Source organism: Carassius carassius, chromosome 50 (genome assembly GCF_963082965.1).
Source record: "Carassius carassius chromosome 50, fCarCar2.1, whole genome shotgun sequence".
Classification (NCBI taxonomy): domain Eukaryota; kingdom Metazoa; phylum Chordata; class Actinopteri; order Cypriniformes; family Cyprinidae; genus Carassius; species Carassius carassius.
The window spans coordinates 12,088,233-12,107,385 of record NC_081804.1 but is presented as its reverse complement, the minus strand read 5'-3'; the positions used below and the strand labels follow the sequence as shown (position 1 = coordinate 12,107,385).

The 19,153-nt window shown below is 34.8% G+C and overlaps 1 protein-coding gene across 2 annotated transcripts in view; it reads left to right on the top strand.

The window, feature by feature from the left end:
• The first annotated feature begins 1,865 nt into the window (after nucleotides 1–1,865).
• Nucleotides 1,866–19,153, top strand: part of LOC132133219 (death-associated protein kinase 2-like) — a 29,313-nt gene continuing 12,025 nt past the window's right edge. The window contains exons 1-3 of one of the 2 annotated variants that reach the window (XM_059545997.1): nucleotides 1,866–2,006; nucleotides 2,622–2,816; nucleotides 14,703–14,924. In XM_059545997.1, the coding sequence (XP_059401980.1) occupies nucleotides 2,740–2,816; nucleotides 14,703–14,924 (299 nt within the window). In that variant the 5' untranslated portion in view covers nucleotides 1,866–2,006; nucleotides 2,622–2,739. The remainder of the gene's footprint in view (nucleotides 2,007–2,621; nucleotides 2,817–14,702; nucleotides 14,925–19,153) is intronic. The other variant, XM_059545996.1, reaches the window with a different exon arrangement.

Below are 19,153 nucleotides of genomic sequence, written 5' to 3'. Positions count from 1 at the left end.
AGTGTTAATGTTGTATGTTGTTGCTGAAATTCACAGACAATTGAAAATGGAATAACATCCTATAAGCGCCTGTGTAATGAGGGAATGGATATCTGAATTACTAGCACTTTTCTTAACTTTCAGTGTCAAATTTTGCTTAAGTCATGTATAACACATTCATATGTATGCTTGGAAAAGCTGTACTGCTTTTTAATATCAGTGCAATTAAATCTACTTTTCATTCAGTGCAGTTAATATATCTTTTACTACATTTCAGCATAGATATTAGATATCCTGCTAGTATGACTGCAAATGTCAAGACGAACAAAAAGTCTGATGGTCCGTGAGAGCCGGTCTCTCACAATGACCACGTTTTTGCATTTGGTCACACTGCCCATAAAAAGGAACGTGTTATTCTTTTTGAAAGATGTCATTTTAAGTCGAACTACTGTAGGCCCATATTTACATTTGTTTTCTGTTTTTAAAAATTGCAGTCTCAGACTTGTTAGGACTTTCAGTTAGCTGGTTCAGATAATCTTTCATTTTACCATGTTATTTAGCGGTCAAGTATGTTATGTGAGCTAGAGTAGTTTTCTTATGTCTTCAGTGAGTAAGCTATGATTTCAAACAATCTTTGATACTGTTTTGTTCAATTCTTTATGTTTCTGAAACTTGTCTGTTGACAATATAATCCTGCAAATCTTTTTTTTTTATACTTGTGCATGATCATCCAATAAATTTCAATGGCATACAATGGTTTTAGATTTGTTTGTGTAGTTCTTATACATCTCAGTTGCTTCCTCCATAAAAAATAAAATGGTTACATGAAAAATAATGTTTTACAAGGCTGCAACAATAGAGAGGTGTAACCATATCTTAGTTCCTTCCTGTTTTTGTTATGGTTGTATAATATTAAAATATTAAATCTTACGGCATCTAAAATATACTGTTCAGCCACATATAATTTTTAAGTAGAAAAAAAAATACAATACCTATTTTATTTGTCGACTATTTTCAAGTCTCACTATTTTAGTCTTTACTCTCGTACATATGCAACGACTGTTGTTGATTACCATGTACAGCAGATGGCGCTAATAGTGCATAAACAATGGATCAAACAAAAGCAATAGAGAATAAATAAGAGGGTTTTTTTTATCTATATCCCCGACCCCAACTTTTACAGCGTGTTCTATCAAGTCCTTCAAATTATTTGATAGATTTGAACGAAACACTATAAAGGAATCGAATCAAATGAACAACTCATTTGCGAATCGGACATGACTGATGTGTTCAATAATAATGAAATAAAATCCGACTCTTTCCTCAACTCGGTTCTTTTGAACTGAACTTGTCTTAAATCCCTATTTACAGTAACGTCACATAGCTACTTGTAACATTTCCGCTATTATGATAACTTTTTACCGCATTAGTCTAACTCTTAGGTCTCTCTCCTAACGTAGGTTGCTAAATTCACTTGGTTCTCAGTTTTCCGAAAGTCAGTAGTGTGTAAGTTTACACACGCACTTGTTTATTTATTTACTTAGGCTAACGTTACTAACTTTTCTTCCTCTGTCTGTTCAAGTATCGTATTAGCTTGATTGGTGTAAACATGCTGAATGAAGCCGAGATACAATCGGGTCGGGACGTTTTCAGACTAAAATGTTCATTAGTTTAAAACGATGAAGTAACTGCTTTGATTAGACTGAAATCAAACTCTTAAAGTGCATTTGGATGTGATCACAGTTTTAAAGCTTTCCGAAAGGACTCGTTTACACCGGTGTGTTTGAACGAGATGATCATTATTTATAATTATATTATTATCATAGGTCTGAAGCAGTTCAATGATTCACTGAAAAGCATCGCCGTTCTGACGTCACCGCTGCCCGTGAGCGCGCTTGTGATTGACAGCATAAGCGCGAGCGCTCCTCCAGACTCCAGTTCAACAGGAGAGACGCGCTCAAACCCAGGAATGCGCTAGCAATTTCTGCCGAATACAGTAAAATGAGTGTTTTCTCTTAAAAGAAAAGGTAAGACGACCCACATTTTCATACTAATTTAAAGTGTCAAATTTACGCCTTCTTGTAGTCCAGTGTCTTGCAAAACTTGTGAGCAATATAGGAAGAGATGTTAGGGTGTGAATATTTCTCATGGTTATCACTTTGCGCTTAGTTGTAGAGTACAACAAACATCAGTACAGTATGTTTAACTACACCTGTAAAGTAAATATCATCACGGTATTATCAATATACTTATATAACAATGAAACAGTAAGTGAAGTCAGTGTGTCATGAACAAATGCTGCCCTAACGTGTTTGCCACTTTTTTTGCTAAATCAAATAGACAGCAGTCTCCATTTCACCTGTTAATTCTTGTTACATTCCACACTCATTTTATTTTAAAGAAATGATTTTGATCTAATCACTTGATACATCAATTTTAGTCTGCATGAGACTCTTTTTGTCTGGTTCCTTCCTACCTTACATCAACTTCAGTAAGCAAAACTATATTTTGTGGCATTCTCACATTGCCTTATATGTCCAAACAAGAAAGATGTGATGCATGCTCTTACACCTTTTTGGAAGTGAAGGAATGCAGTGCAGCATGCTGGAACATGTGCTGATGTGAGTGTATGTGACTTACAGAGCTGCACACAGATCCACACAACCTCCCCAAGCTTATGTGCTTTTCGAGGGACACCGTAAGACAGATTTGACCTGCTGTCCCCTGTTTACCGAAACACAATCATCATCATCATCATCAATGAGGACATTAGGAATGGCTGTGTTCAAGCAACAAAAAGTGGAGGATTTCTATGATATTGGTGAAGATCTTGGAAGGTAAGTGATATGATGGGTTGCCTGAGGCTTTTTTGTAATCGCTTCCAGCTTTTGTGGATTGTTGACTTGCTGGTAAAGTTCTATGGATGGTCCCCGAGGGTATTTACTGGACAGGTTAACAGCTGGCGAGCTAGAGTTTATGAACAAAAAGTTTTACCTGACAACTGCCAAGCTTCTCTGATTTTTCATGTCACTGGACAATAACAAAATGCATCCGAGGTATTATATCAAAACTGTATTTAAGGGTATAGTTTAACCTATAATGTTGTTTCCATTTTATTTCTTCTTCTTCTGCAGAACACAAAAGAAGCTATTTTTAAGAATGTTTCAATTATTTTGGTTCACACACACTTAAAACTAAAGGTTATTTATTGCCACAGAACCTTTTCATTCTACAAATGGTTCTTTATAGAGAAAAAGGTTATTTCGATTTTTTAAATGTTCTTCACTCAAAAAAAGTGGTTCTTTTAGGAAGTTTTCAGTGAAAGGTTCTGAAAGGAACCAAAAATTGTTCTTCTTCAGCACTGCTCCAAAAACCCTCTTCTGGAACCTTTATTTTATTCGACTGTCACTGGGGTCCAACATTGATTTGGACCCCACTGACTTTCATTTTATGCACAAACAAAACAGCTGTCATTTTTCAATCACTTTAACATATCATATTGTAACAATAATCTTAAAAAACACATAGTAGTTGGAAAATATAGGAAGGATCTACAGTACACTGAACATAAACGTGAGGGCCCCTCACCCTCCTTTTCCCTCACACCAGTTCTCATTCTTGAGTCATGTTTTATTCTCTCTTACAAAGCACACTCCCCTTAAAAGCTGCCCAAACAGGCAAGCCTACACTTATTAATAACAACATTTCTACCATTTCAGCAGAAGGAAGTTGGAAATCCATCCAGACAGGAAGTGCTAAACTGCGTGAACATTCAGGAAAGGTGTAGTCTCACACCCAGGTGACTGCCGTGTCTCTCCTCTGGCTTTAGGTTGCAAGTGCAAGTCACCCTTTGGCGTGTATCTGTCATCAGTTGATCTTATAAAAACTTGAATATGGCCATAAAACTGTTTTCAGGGCAGCTTGGAAAAGCATCCTCCTGTAATTCAGAAAGGTTGTTCCCTCCTATGAGGTACCATGGGTTACGGCAAAAAGACAGATGTTGGTTATTGTTTGCAATATGGAATAGGCTCAGCCATCTGCCTGTATGGCTTTGTGTCCCACTCAAAGCCACAGTTTCTATGACACACCCTAGATTACATGAGATACCTGACCTCCCTTGCAGGCCTGTAACTGAGATCGGGATTGATAGTGCTGTGTTTACGGGGAGTCACTTTATATGAATGAAGTACCAGCATTATTTGTTCAAACTTTTAATGGTACTAGAATTTTAGGCTACATTTTCTGAAGAACTCAGCACAGAACACAAAACAGAGTTTTAAGTTAGGGTAAAATTTAGATTTGTATTTGATTTTTTTTTATGACACTGTACAATTTTCTGAAGAAAAAGTAGTCAAAGCATTCTAGTGTGTTTCTAGGTTGTTCATACTGGTCTAAAGGCCTATTCAAACCCAAAATGATAACTAGTAGAAACTCTAATGATATAAGCATCCACATCAACAGACAATTGTGTTGTGCTTATTATAAGCAAGCAGTTTTGCCATCTGCCGCAATAAATGCTTGAGCTCTTAAAAGGTGCTGTCTGATTGACTGTCAGTGTTTTTATTGTTCATCAGCTAGAAAGAATTGGTCTGAAAGTGATCCCAATGATATTGTTCCTCTGTGTCATTATCGTTAGAATTAGTTCATACAGAATAGTTATAGTTGTCATTGTAGATATTGTCCTTTGTGTTAAAGGCACTTAAATCAAAATAACCAATCACTAATTCTTTGTGATGTTCTTGTCTCCAGAAATGGTGTGTCCTGCTTCTGTGGGATATTTATATTTTAATTTTTTAATTTTTTTTGCCCATTTAATTATCAACAAGCATTCGATAAGCCATCTCATCATAGTTTTGGCCAAATTCAAGTCAAACTGAATCCAAAATGGTGGAGAAAGTAGGTGAAATGTTGATATACTGAGTACTGAGAATTTTTTTGAGTATTTTATCTAATAATTATGTGAGTTGTGTATTTTTTAAGTATTGTGCCATTAGCTTAGCAATTTGCTAACTTGAGTCTTCTGTGCAGAGCTCTTTTTGTGTGTTGAGTTGAGTTGAGTTGAGTTGAGTAGTCAGCGCTGCAGCTCTGGCGGTTTTGCGACACAGCTTTACTGTTAGGTTATATATACTTTGTATACATTTAATAGCCTAAATATGAGCCGATTTTTTTATTTTTTTGCAGCATGGGACATACAGTACAATAAACCTAATTTTGCTGAGATGACTTCAGCACTAAGTACAAAAGCTAAAGGTTGTTAGCTTAGCAATGCATTTAAAACATATTCCTATCCTCTGCATACTCAGAAAGCCTTGAACTCTAGAAGAAGAGTTTTCTTGTTTTAACGTCTATGTACCCATAGACATGTCATGGAGCATCAAATGTGTGATACTCACACAGACTGACACGTATCTTGTGTGTGAAAGAGGAAATAGCTCATGTGTGGTTTTACAGAGCTGTGTGTGATGATCAATAACACATTAGCAGCTGCAAACATATCTATCAGAAAAGGACAGCAAGAGAGAGAATGAAGGAAAGAATAAAGACACACTTAAACACAAAGAATTGTCCACACTCACAAACTCCCACCGGCATTCATGTTCAGTGTGGGAGTGGCTGTCACACCACTGCATGAATCACCTGCTTCAAAGGTTGACAGTGTGGGACAAATGAGACCATTTGAGACCTTTTTGAGACCATTTTGTTCCCTGGAGGTGGGGGCTTGCTGCTGAAAGGAGCTTTATTCAGAGATGATTGGAATCTCTATAATGGACTGATGACAGTGCACAAAGTTGGCCATATTTGTCTCAGTCATTAAACATGTTTGTTACAGACAATTTAATTCTAAAATATGCTGATGTATATACAACATTATTGCAACACACTGAAAAAAAATAATTTAAATAATTTTCACTAAGAAATTGCTAGTAAATAAAAAAGACAAGCATTGTAAACAAAGAAACGACAGGTTGCACACTGAATTAAACAAAACTATTTTCTTGTACAACATGCTCCAGCAACCTTTAATTTACAAACTAAACCACCTTAACTTATAAAATATGGCTGTATTGATAATATATTCACAATATGACACGGCCTTGAGTGTCTTATTGCTTTTTTGCAGTGTTTTCTATGTAAATAATAATTAAAAAGCATTAAATTGAAAATGATCATTATTTTAGATATTTTTTTAACACAGACTGACTAAAGGTCATAAGTCTATTTATTTTTTATTTTTTTTACCACTGCAAGGTTTAATGTTCACTGGAAACAGGACGTATGTGAAGTATGACATAATGACCTAATGAAACATAAGCATAACCTCATTATGTAAAGGTGACAGTTTAAGTAGCAATGGTTTTACGTGTGATTTACACAAAAGATTGACTTGTTTGTGCACTGTAAGATCGATTTTTTAAGATCGAAGTTGTAAATAAAACAAAGATTTTTGGAGTATGTTTCAGAAAGAAAAATTTGGTGTATTTTATGAATCAAGCACATTGATCAGATTATACTTCTGTCGTGCATAGCCTCACTTTCATATTTCACGTAAAATTAAGTATGGAGTCTAAAGGTCTATAAGATCCAGTCAGTTTATAACAGTTACAGCTAGTCTATTAGTCGACAGGTAAGAAGAACTCTTATGTAACTCATTATTCATAGTGATCCTGTTACTTTGCTTAACTGTAGTTTTAAGTCAGTGGGCTTTGGCAAATCTGTCTCTTTCATGAGAAAACCTATATTTGGTTAAAGCATTCAGTTTATAAATTTGACATGTGCTAATGAGCTCAGGGATGCGCAGACGGATGATGCTGGATTGCTCTACATGAACAGCATTTAAAAACTTTAAATTCAGCCTGTTTTACGAGAAAAACAACTCATGCCATCTTCCCCTTCATCGTCTTGAGGTTAAGCAATAGGAGGAAGTGATGAAAGCCACCTAAGATGTGCAGATATGTGCATTTCTTTTAGAGCTGATGTATTTGGTAATTTTGTGCATGTTTTGACTGGCCTCTTGATGCAATATGATAGATGGTATTTTATAAATATATGAACTGCATGACATACTGTATACTATGTGTATGTAAATCATAGCATAGCAACAGACTATACGCACAGCTGTCGGTTTGTGAGTTTGTTGGGGTTTTTTCCATAACATCGTACCATTTGTTCCTGGTCTGTATCTTTATTGGCTGCTCGCTTATCTGTGAGTCATGATATACTCTATATAGGGCTGTCTTCATGGGGACAACCAGGGGGACAAGAGGGAGTCGTTTAGCATGATTACATATCAAGGTATAACGCAATAATCTACTAACTGAGCTACACGAAACGCAAACCAGAGGGCAAATAAAAGAGTACAAAACATTAATATGAAAACGACCTTTTGCCGATAGGGGGCGCAATTGTAGTATACGCTCAGATGGGTCGTATTTCAGGGATTTGGACAAACGACCTATACAAGCATATTGGTTGGAGGACAGGTTGTAATATTAATAATGTCCCCACCCATAAATCTGTTGTTACAGGCCTCTGTTAATTTGATTATGATATTAATGGAGAATCATGTCAGAGAGTGAAAGTAACTTTATGAGTCATAGAGCAATGCAACATTGCAATAATTAATAATATATGTAATCACCCCAGACATTTGATAACACACCAGTAAAGATATATTTTGACTTATATTTAAGCAAGTCATGTAAGATGAGACATCTGCCTGCAGACTTTAGTCAGAGTGGACGTCATGTTTAATTTTTTTATAATTTGAAATGAGCAGAATCTAGTCTGTAAAAAAAAACTGTGCTTTATGAATATTTTAATAAGACATGTGACCTTAAGACATTATAACCAATATAAATGTATCATCTGGGTCATTTAACTGTCCTATATTTATCAATAGTGGCATGCATTTTTTGTGTGTGTGAATTTTGACTAAATGTTGTGTAAAATAATTTTATTTTTATTTCTGGAGGTTTGTGCTTAACTCATTTGCTATCATTGCATTTTATATGTACATAGTGTTTAAAAGGTTGGGTGTTTCAGTGTTTTTGAGTGTTTTTACTGAAACCGTTGTAGTGATAAATATTTTTTATAAATAGAAATTATTATATATTTTTTGATGAATAAAAGTATAATTAAAAAAAGAAATCTGATCAGCTCCAAACTTTTTAACAGTTTTGTATATATATTATATCTAGCTATCAGTATCAGCTAATAAAAACTGTAAATGAATAAATGCAACACTATATAAATTGCTGCAATATTTATCAAACATTTTTTTTGCAAAAAATTGGTTTTGCCTGTGTTTAATGAAGTCAAAGCTTCAAAAGCTTCAAAGCTTAAGGCCAGGTATGTAGGTGTCTGGCTGCTGAAGTGAACGACAGGTGCCATTGATCCCCACACAGAGCTGATCCAGGGGTATCTGGGTAAAGTTGGCTATGTTAAGCATGGACTGTTGCAGTCCTCACAAAATTTCAAGTGCAATTATAGCAATTTTTTTGTGCATGTCAACAAATTTGAAATAGGTTTGATTTTTCAAGGGTTAGAGGGGTGGTGATCTGTCTGAACATCAATGCACATTCCTAGCATTCTTCCCCCCACTGCTGTTTTGCCCAGTACTGCCCAAACAAGATGCTTTAATAAAGCATCTGTTAATATTTTATAAAAAAAAAAAACTAAAAAAAAAACATCTGCGCAAATTGCTGAAAAGCAAGTATTCTGCAGCTGTGAAACGAAGGAGTTGAAAAGCTGTTATGATTGTGTGGGAGGAGTGACTAACAGAGGAACTCACTGGCAGGATTTCAAAGAAATTACACCCATAATGCAAAAATGTTTTATTGTTTTTACACAAAATGGACACTTCCGGTCCTGAAAGCTGATTGGTCAATGAAATATGCATATTTTCCATTGTGGTGGAAATAAAAACACACACTCTGTTGTTTTAAACTTTCTATTTAAATGAGACCTAGTGCAGATAACGAATGCATTAACATCTGTTTCACCATGTTGCTTTTACATATACACATATGGATACAATGAAACTCAGTGTCATAATGCCCACTCTGGACCTGCATTTGAATATTGGACTGGCACCATTCGGTCAAGCACATGGCCAGTAAGGCACTCTGGCTAATAACCAGCAGCTGTTGTGAGTGGAAATCCACTGAGACCTCCAGTCGTCAAAAACACAAGTGGGCTTAGCACAGAGACTAGTGGCACGCCTGCAGTGGAATGCCTCTATCCAGCCTCAGATTTTTCGGTAAATCACACCTCTGACAAAGCAAGTAATACAGCTTAAAAAAACCTTTGTGAAGGCTATTTGAATGTAAGGTCAGTTTGTGAAGCAGTGGTTTAGTTTGAAAGAATGTCTTATACAGTGAGTCAATCCTGATAAGGAAGTAAATCAGTAAAAAATTTTCATGTGAAATCCAGTCATTTCAATTATTACAAACTGAAGGTAAATTGATTTTTCGTCTTAATACAACCATATGATTTGAAAGAAGATTTCAATCTTCATCTTTCAATCAATCTTTTTTTTTATGTATTCCTTTTTTTTGTATCCTTCTATATCTCCCCTTGATATATTTGTAAATTTTCAATGAAGTAAATGACCTGTTACTGATTCATTAATTGAATTGATTAGATGAATTAAATAGAACAATGAATCGTTTTTAATAGTACTGTATGTGAACACTGAGGAAGGTCCTGCGCGACCGAAATGTTTTGTTGATTTTAACATGCACTGTGTCCTTTTTTCGCACTTTATAAGAATAAGATTGCTAGTATCTCGGCATGTAATACTTTGATTTGGTTTTCCACGCCTGTGCCTTGTGTGTATGTGTACAGGGGAAATCCTCTTATCTTATAGGCCCCTCTGAGCCCTTTGCGGACAGCCAGACCTGTGTTTGGCGTCCTCGTATCTCTGTGGGTTATGGGTTGTTAAGCAAACATCATTATTGGTGTGGTTAATTTAGCAATCAAACATGTACGGTTCTACTTCTAAGGCACTGAACTGAAACGCAAATCTTCTCTTCATTTTAATGCATTATGTAAACAGAAAACCACATTAGAGACAGTGGAAAAAAAACTCTTGAGTGAAATAAAAGTTGTTTTCTTTAAATCAGTGTTTCTTGTCCTAGCAGACACATTTCTCTGTATTTATTATGTCTGTGTTTTGCAATGGAACAAACAGAAAGGTCAGGAAAATTGCACTTGGCCTTGATGCCATGTGCCTTCTGGAAAGAAAAAAATAAAGTACCATTTCTGTGGCAAAAGAAGGACAGCAAAGTAGAATGGATGAGAATGTGAGAATGAATGGGTGAATTTGACATACATTTAAATTGTAATTCACCTAAAATAAAATGAAAAAACACCTTTTTCAAACCATTAAAATTATTTGAATTTAAAATAATTTCATCACAGTCAAGCACATTTTCATTTAATTTGTATTTTACTTTTGATTACCTTTTCAATCTCATTATTTTAATGTTAGTGATGATTTTTCAGCTGGTTTGAATATATATACGTGTGTTGAGGCATCTTCTCTTGATAACCCCGATAAGAACTTAAATTACACTTTCAGTTTTGATTGTACAGTTAAGAGCAATACATCAATCGAATCTGTAAAGGGTCTACTTTTAAAGTGAGTGAGTGACGTGAAAGTGACATACAGCCAAGTATGGTGATCCATACTCAGAATTTATGCTCTGCATTTAACCCATCCAAAGTGCGCACACACACGCTGTGAACACACACCCGGAGCAGTGGGCAGCCATTAATGCTGCGGCGCCCGGGGAGCAGTTGGGGGTTCGGTGCCTTGACTCGAACCCACAACTTTAGGGTTAGGAGTCAAACTCTCTAACCACTAGGCCACAACTTCCTCAACTTTATTTCTATACACACATAATTACAACAAAACTTTGACATTTACAAATTAAAGAAAACAAACAAGGTGCGCTGTCAGCAGCCTTGGTCTGCGGTGATCTTCATTTAGAAACATGTCATTAAAATGAACTGTAACTCAGTGAATACTCAACGAAGAGACATGAGAGAGATATCTATAGAAAGCTTATAACATTTATATTTATATTTAACATATATATTCATTAATCTGTAGCACTCCCCCTCATCACTAAAAATACTAGCAGGTAGAAGAGGAATAGACTGGAGTCTAAAATTAGCCCAGCTACACTGATAACACACACACACACAAACACACACAGATATATATATATATACACACACAGCTTATCACAGCCTTATGGAAGCTCTCAGTGGGGTTTCATGTGAAACACAGGAAATAATGTAACTGTGCTGTAATCATGGTCTGATAATCTGCTCGCTGCGCATTACCCACACGGCCCATTCTTACAGCGCATTCAGTACTCGATGCATGAACAAGAAGAGCAGGTGTCACACAGAACTTTAGCCTGAGCATCATATTTTCATATACTTCCCATGTGAGACCAGAGAAAAGGGAACAGGAACGCAGAAGTACAGTTCTTTGAAGAATCAAAGACCCACAAAGTTGTTGCATGATATTGTTATCTATAACTGAACTAACTGTCAACATGAAACGTTTATTGTGACATTTAATAGCATGTGACACAAAACTGAAACACGCTCCACATATTTCCAAAGTCTGATGTGGTCAGCTGGAAGACATTCCTACAGATGACCATGTCCAGAAACCTTGATAAACATCTTGTGCATTTCAGAGTGAAGACATCACCCCCCGTTGTTCTTTTCCTCCTCAGCCTGCTGTCTGTTTCCTCTTAATCCCTCTTCTCTGTTATGGTACAGTTCGTCTGGCACGAACACCAGAGGAGTTGGACAGTGTTTTCTGGTCACAGCTGATAGTGAGCCAGGCCAAATGTACATCCCACAGACGTGAGTCATGATGTCAAGTGCGGCCGGATTAGTCAGTTTACATGCAGTCCGTCTAGATCTGCAGTCTTGTAAGACTCATAGTAGGATTTAGTCGTGATTCATAGACCCTTCCTAAATCTGTTGACTTCATGTGTTGCCCGACCATGTGCATCAGGATTGCATTTCTGTATTAAGATAAATAAAGGAGTATAAACTAAAGTCCACTGATCATTTTTCACCCAATCTGTTATATTTAGAATTAACTGTATGTAATAACCTCTGTTATTACTGGCCAAGTTAATAAATACTGAGAAGGCCATTATATACATTAATATTGTACAAAATTTGGGGTCAAGATTCTTGTTTGTTTGTTTGTTTATTTATTTATTTAATGAATTAATACCTTATTTCCAACTTAGAATAAATAAATTAATTTAAAAAAAGATAATTGTGATTTTTTTTTTTTTTTTTTGCAATTCAAGTCCTTTTCAGAATTGTTGCACAATTCAGTTATTTTTTTTCTCAGAATTGTGAGATAAAAAGTCACTATCATATTTTTTATTTTGTGGGAGAAATAAGATTCCATATTATACAGTAAGGATGCATTTAATTTACCAAAAGTGACAGCAAAGATATGTATAATGTTCAGAAATGTTACGGAAATTATTTGAAACTTTCTATCGATAAAAAATAAAATATAATAGAAATTTAGCTTTACATCAGAGGAATATTAAATTACTTTTAAAAATATATTAAATTAGATAACAATATTATTTCAAAATATTCCAGTTTTTACTGTATTTTTGATTAAAAAATGAATAAAATAAATGCAGCCTTGAAGAAACTTTTAAAAGCATTGAACAAATCTTACAACTCAAACTTTAAACAGTAGTGCATGTGCTTTCACTTTCAGAGGTTTAGAAATTACTAATTGTTTTATCAGCTGTTAGATTTAGCATTTAAAGGTTTAGTTCACTGATAATACATGTCAACAAGTCTGAAATTATAGTACATGATAATATGGTTGCTAGGCCAAAATCATGGTGATTTGTTGCCCAATGTTAGAATGAATGAATGAATGAAGAATAGATTATGTCTGTGATTGGTTGGCGTACATCTACAGAACTTGATAAATTGAACACTTTTTATTTTATAACAGCAGTTGTATTTTTTTTCCTATTGAATGACCCCCTTCAAAACCTTTTAAACTTTCTTCTTGGCCTGGAAATTGGAATCATGAATCATTATCTGTGCATCCCTACTTGAACTTATCCTTTCTACACGCTGTCTACACAAACCAACAGATAACATAAGCAGCAGTCATATTTCATGTGTCAGGAGATATTGTTTGAAATGTTCAAAGCGTGTGTGAGGAAGCGAAAGCGTCTTTGATACAGAAGCCGTGGGTGGTTGGGTGGCATTCCTCTTCTCTGTCTCTCCTCTCTGAGAGTGTTTTCCTCCCACACCGTGATCCCAGTTGGCACACGCTTCCCTGTGGCAGGACTCCTCTCAGGCTCTCGCTATGCAAGAAATGTACAAACCATCCTTGTTAGACATATTGCAGCATTAAAGATCCAACACGTAATTGATTGTTCAATGCAACAGCGCAAACCCTGTGGGTTTCACAGGATAAAAGCCAAATTACTAAATACTGAATATGCATTGATATGTAAACGTTGACGTTCATATGTTAATGCACTTGGGATGTTATATGTATGTAGTATTGCAAAATAGTCTCTGTAATTAAACTGCAACATGCTGATTTATGTTATGTACTTTAGTATTTTCTCTTATTTCTAATGTTACTGCCCGTTTGTGTCGAAGGGTTTTAAGCATTTCTGTTTAATTTAAGGAAATGTAAAGAAACAATGTCTCAGTGGTTAAGTGGTCAACTTTTGCGATGAAGAAGTTTGTTAGTCTAGTGTACACTGAAAACCCTAATAAGTTGACTCGACTCAAACTGAGTAATCTCGTAAAACTTGTATGTTTAAGTTTACTCAACTTGATTTGTTGTTCATATATTGTGCTTAAAATCTAGTCACTGCAAAGATAAGAAATCAGATTAATGCATTTATTGTAGTCAGTATTTTGACATTATTCATTATTATTATTATTCAACTACCAACATTTATAAAATAAAAGGTATAAATAAAATCAAAAAATCTGTAAATGTTTTTTGTTACTTTTTAATTTAACTTTTAATTTATGTTTCGTTACTAAAACTTTGAAAAAATAAATAAACGAAATGTCATTAACATTATTAATGCCTTTACTTTTGATCAGTTTATAAAAGGGCATTTTAAAATAGTCTTGGGGCTATTAACAATAAACCAATATTATAATATTTTTGTATGTTTATATTATATTTATTAAAACACAATCACATCAAAATCAGATTTATGCTTTTTTTTGCTTATTTTTTATTGTAGTCATTGTTTTGAATCAAAGGCAGTTGCAATTTTAAAAAGCAAAAAAACTTATATAATTTGTAAAGTTTTATATAAAATTTGCATGCATTTTGTTGTTACGATAGCATCTACTTCACATATAAAGATCTGAATGAGCACACAGTGAGCTCGAGGGAGAGAAAAAAGGAAAGCACTACCTTCTACTGAAACTAAATCCACTAGTGTGTCCTTGTGCAGTCGATTATTTTCTCAGCAAAATGTTTTGAGGAAACTATGAAACGTTTTACTCCCCTAATGTTTTTAACCTTCAAAAAACCTGACAGATACGATGTGAAAGTTTTTTATACTACTGCATTATTAACCATATCATATATTAAATGTGATTACTCAAATGATTTATCATCTTAGAACTGAAAGTTTTTCTCTGTCTCTCTCTCTTTTACTCAGTGGGCAGTTTGCTATTGTGAAGCGCTGTAAGGAGAAGAGTACGGGTGTGGAATATGCTGCAAAGTTCATAAAGAAGCGGAATAGTCGGGTGAGCCGGAGAGGCGTTCGTCGAGAGGAGATCGAGAGAGAGGTGGACATCCTACAGGAGCTCCAGCATCCCAACATCATCTCGTTGCACGACGTTTACGAGAACCGCACTGACGTGGTGCTCATCCTGGAGCTGTGAGTGAGAACACGCTACAGTTATACACTCACACAGCTGTCCTCACTCTATAGGGGCCATATCCTGAACCTTTTTATCTGCTTCCCTAAGAAAAATTCAGTTTTATGTAAAAAAAAACAACAACAAAAAAAACACAATTTAATTTAAGTTTACATGACCACTTCCATTTTTTCTCTACTGAACCCTATTTCCAACACAGAATTATATAAATAAAACCAAGATAATAGCGACTTCACAGTTCTGAGAAATGTATCTAGATATAAATAAATATATATCTGGGAAATATGTAAATCAGGTCGGTTCACAATTCTGTCGTTTTCTTGCAGTTGCAGTTTATATCTCACAGTTCTGACATTATAACAATTGAGAGTTCATATCATGCAATTCTGAGAAAAGGCCAGACGTTAGAGATATAAACTTGCAATTACAAGTAAAAAGTCAGACTTGTGAGATGTTTTATTGCAGAAACAAGCTTCCATATCTCTCACCCAGAACTACAGTATAAGGCTGTTTTTTACAGCACCTTTAAGATTTCTTGACCTAAATGAAAGTCAGTCGCAATAATAGCAGCATTTAAAGGCCATTTTCAGAAATGTGGTAGGAAATCCATTCAAACTATAGCAAACCAGGTGTTACCTTTAAATCAATTTGAGCCACTGCTTCCTTTCAAGTGCTAGCCCTCAAAAAAAGGCATTTCTCTTTAGTTGAATAATGCCTGCCGCCCTCGTCCAGTAGTTTTCCACTTCAGTCTCTTAAGACTTTCTCGAAAGAATGCCATCCAATAGTCCTGATCTATAATAGCTGCTTCATCTACCATTAAACATAACAAACATCTGATTCATTGGGTCAGGTGCATTAGTGGGCAAAAAAACTGTCTTCATGGTGCAGTCTGCATCCCATTTCACATATTCTCCATCCTAACTAGTATGTGGCATTAGGATTAGTGCAGGGCTATTCAATTAGTTTCATTCGAGGGCCGCATTATCAAATCGAAAAGTTGAGGTGGGCCGGTGGGTTGGTTTGGGGGTTTATCTTATTTATTGAAACATAACAGTTTCAATAAATAAGCTAAAGTAACCCTAAAGAAGTGTGGTATTTACTTGGAAATGTGGTACCCAACAGTATGCAAATATATAAAACCATAATAAATAAAAACTTGATAATTTACAGCTGTGTACAACTATTTTCCTTGGAACAAATAAATTATTTATACAAACTTATAGCTGTTGGTGAGAAATAATAATAATTTTATTTATAATTGTTATGCTTAAATGAAAATATTCTGACAGTGAGACTTGTTAACCACAGGCTCCCACTGTATAAAAAATGCCTAAACACAAGTTAAAAACTATACGCACCTTTACAAAGAAACTGACATAATTTCATAACAAGCATTAAATATATATTCCTCTACCCACCTAATAAAACTAATGCAATATAAATCACTATATTTACTATTAAACTATATAATATTATAGTATATATTTACTATATTTATTTATTACTACATAGTATTCAATATAAATATTGCACATTTCTGCCCAACCATGGTAAATTACTACAGTAAATGTGGTAAATGTTTGTAAGGGTGATTAGGGGATTTAAAGTCTTCTAATTTCGGTCATGCCACAATGTTTCTCCTGCTTTCCTCATCAGTCTTGTTGGGAATGTTGAGGCTGTTTCATCCGATTTAATACTAATTAAATCATCGAGTGATTTGTGGTTTGTAACAGAAATGTTTCTGTCGAACTGAAACGCTTCCACTGGTTGTCGCAACGCTGTTTAATATTAGTGTGTCCGGGACCGGGAGTAAACGCAACTCCGCGCTGGGCCGTGTTTAAACAACTAGTGAAACAACTGAAAACATCGCTATTTGTTGTAACTGTACTGAACGAGAAACCGCTTCAGATGATTCAGTTACGGAGCGGTCCGAATGAATCCGAATAGTTTTAGACCGTTATGCAAGCGCGTTTAGAAAGAATCGAACCAAAAGAATGATTCATTCACGAAGGATTGGTAGCCTATCGCTGGTTCAGTCGACATAAATTCGGGACACATATAATAACTGCTGAAATATTCACACGTAAAACGTTTCTCAGGTCAATCGGAGCGAAAAGAGGAGGAGGGAGGTTGGTGCCGTCGGGCCGCATGGAGATGATTGGCGGGCCGCATGTGGCCCGCGGGCCGCCAATTGAATAGCCCTGGATTAGTGCATCCCAAATCATTGTACATTGTAAATATATGCCAAAGGTGCCAAGGTGGCATAAAACTTAACTTGAGTTTCCTCATAATGCATACTTTTATGGCTAATGGAGTTGAATCTATAACACTAACCATTTTTAAATGCATAAAAATGAAATTATAATTGGATATAAATATAATGGTTATAAATTATTGTATTTTTAATAATTATGGTGTATGTTATAAATAAGAATAACAATAATACATTTAAAAAGTATTATATAGATGGTCTCATTAGCATATGCAATTATGTGGTAGCATGTGCCAATGCCTGATATATATTTCAAATGTATTAATAATAATTATAATATACAATTTTATAATAGCACATCTAGAATGTATTAAAATATATAATAAAAAAATATATAATAAATAATTGATAAATTAAAAAAATTATAATACATTTTGCTAGATGATAATAATTACATACATTATGCAAATTACATGGTAGTATGTCCCAGTACTGTCTACTACTTGATATATATATATATATATATATATATATATATATATATATATATATATATATATATATATATATATATATATATATATATTTATATATATATATAACTTATCATATCATATTAATTAATGTACAATTTATAAGTAATATAAATTAATTAAATCATATATAATTTTTAAGTTATAGAAATTTAGCTAGATGGTAACACTTGTATTCACAAATTATGTGGTAATATGTCCCAATACTGGCGTAAATATCATCTTTGCCAGTAAGCAGCATGTGTTGTTGACTGTTCCCTTGCATCATTTTAAAGTGAACAAACTGCCACACACTGTATCTGTGTGAATGTATGTGTTTGTACAGTATCTGGTGGTCTGGAGGCCTGTGTGGTTGTCATTCTCTTAATGTGTAGGGGAAGCTGTAGGAAATGTCAGAGCTCTAGAGTTGCTGGGAGGCCCAGCTCAGGTTTACCCTGTCTGTAATTTGTGCATGGGAGCATAGAAGCACAATTAGAACTAATTGTGGCCTGAATCCAATCGGAGCTATGACTGAATGCACTGGCTGTGACGTTCAGCTACACTGTAAAAAATAATTCTGTGGCTTAGTAAATATTACAGAAATTTTTAACTTTATTAACTTAATAAAATCTCTGAATATCGTGTACTTGATTGTTTGAGTTAAACATACCAAAATAATTGAGTAAAAATCCAACAGTTCATTTTATCTAAAATTTACAGATATATTTAAGTTGTTTTCAATAAAATTATTTAGTATTTGACTAACCAATTATTTCTTTATAATATACTTAATATATTTGTGAAATTTCTATCAAAATATTTGAGAATGTTGAATTAAACTGATCTGTTTCAAGAAACAAAAATATTACTTAATTCAAATCAATATTATTAATATATTTAGCACACTCTTAAAATTTGAGTAAGTTTACTCAATTAAAACAATGCACCCCTCCCCCACCCTCTGACGTGACGACAACTCGACGGTTGGTTGAGTCAGTGAGCGCTGGCAGTTTGAACTCTCCAGTCTCCAGACAACAGCTCTCTTCTCAGCGTCGCAGATTTGGTGCATTTCCTCTGTGAAATTCAGGTTTGTGTATGTTTTATTTTATCTATAAAATCATTACTGTGCTTTAAATCATATTTAATGCAAAACAACATACAGAGGCGTAATTCGACACCTAAACGAGAGTCGCGCCTGTCTTTTTGCATGATTGAAACGCTTTGCATAAACACATGACTTCATTCCTAATGATAATAAATATAATTATTATCATTTGGATAATAAAATGTCCTCAGAACTGTCACTGTTTGTTTATTGGCAGGTTATGTCAGTCACTCGCTGTATCTATCGGCTGTGAGTGAAACGCAGGACAGCGGTATGAAGTTCAAAGTTCACCCGCAGAGGCGAGTCCGTCTCCGGCACGAGGACCAGCACTGATGCGGTGGATATTGGGTTGATTTGATTACACTTGAATTAGGCTACCTGAATTTTTAAATATTTAAT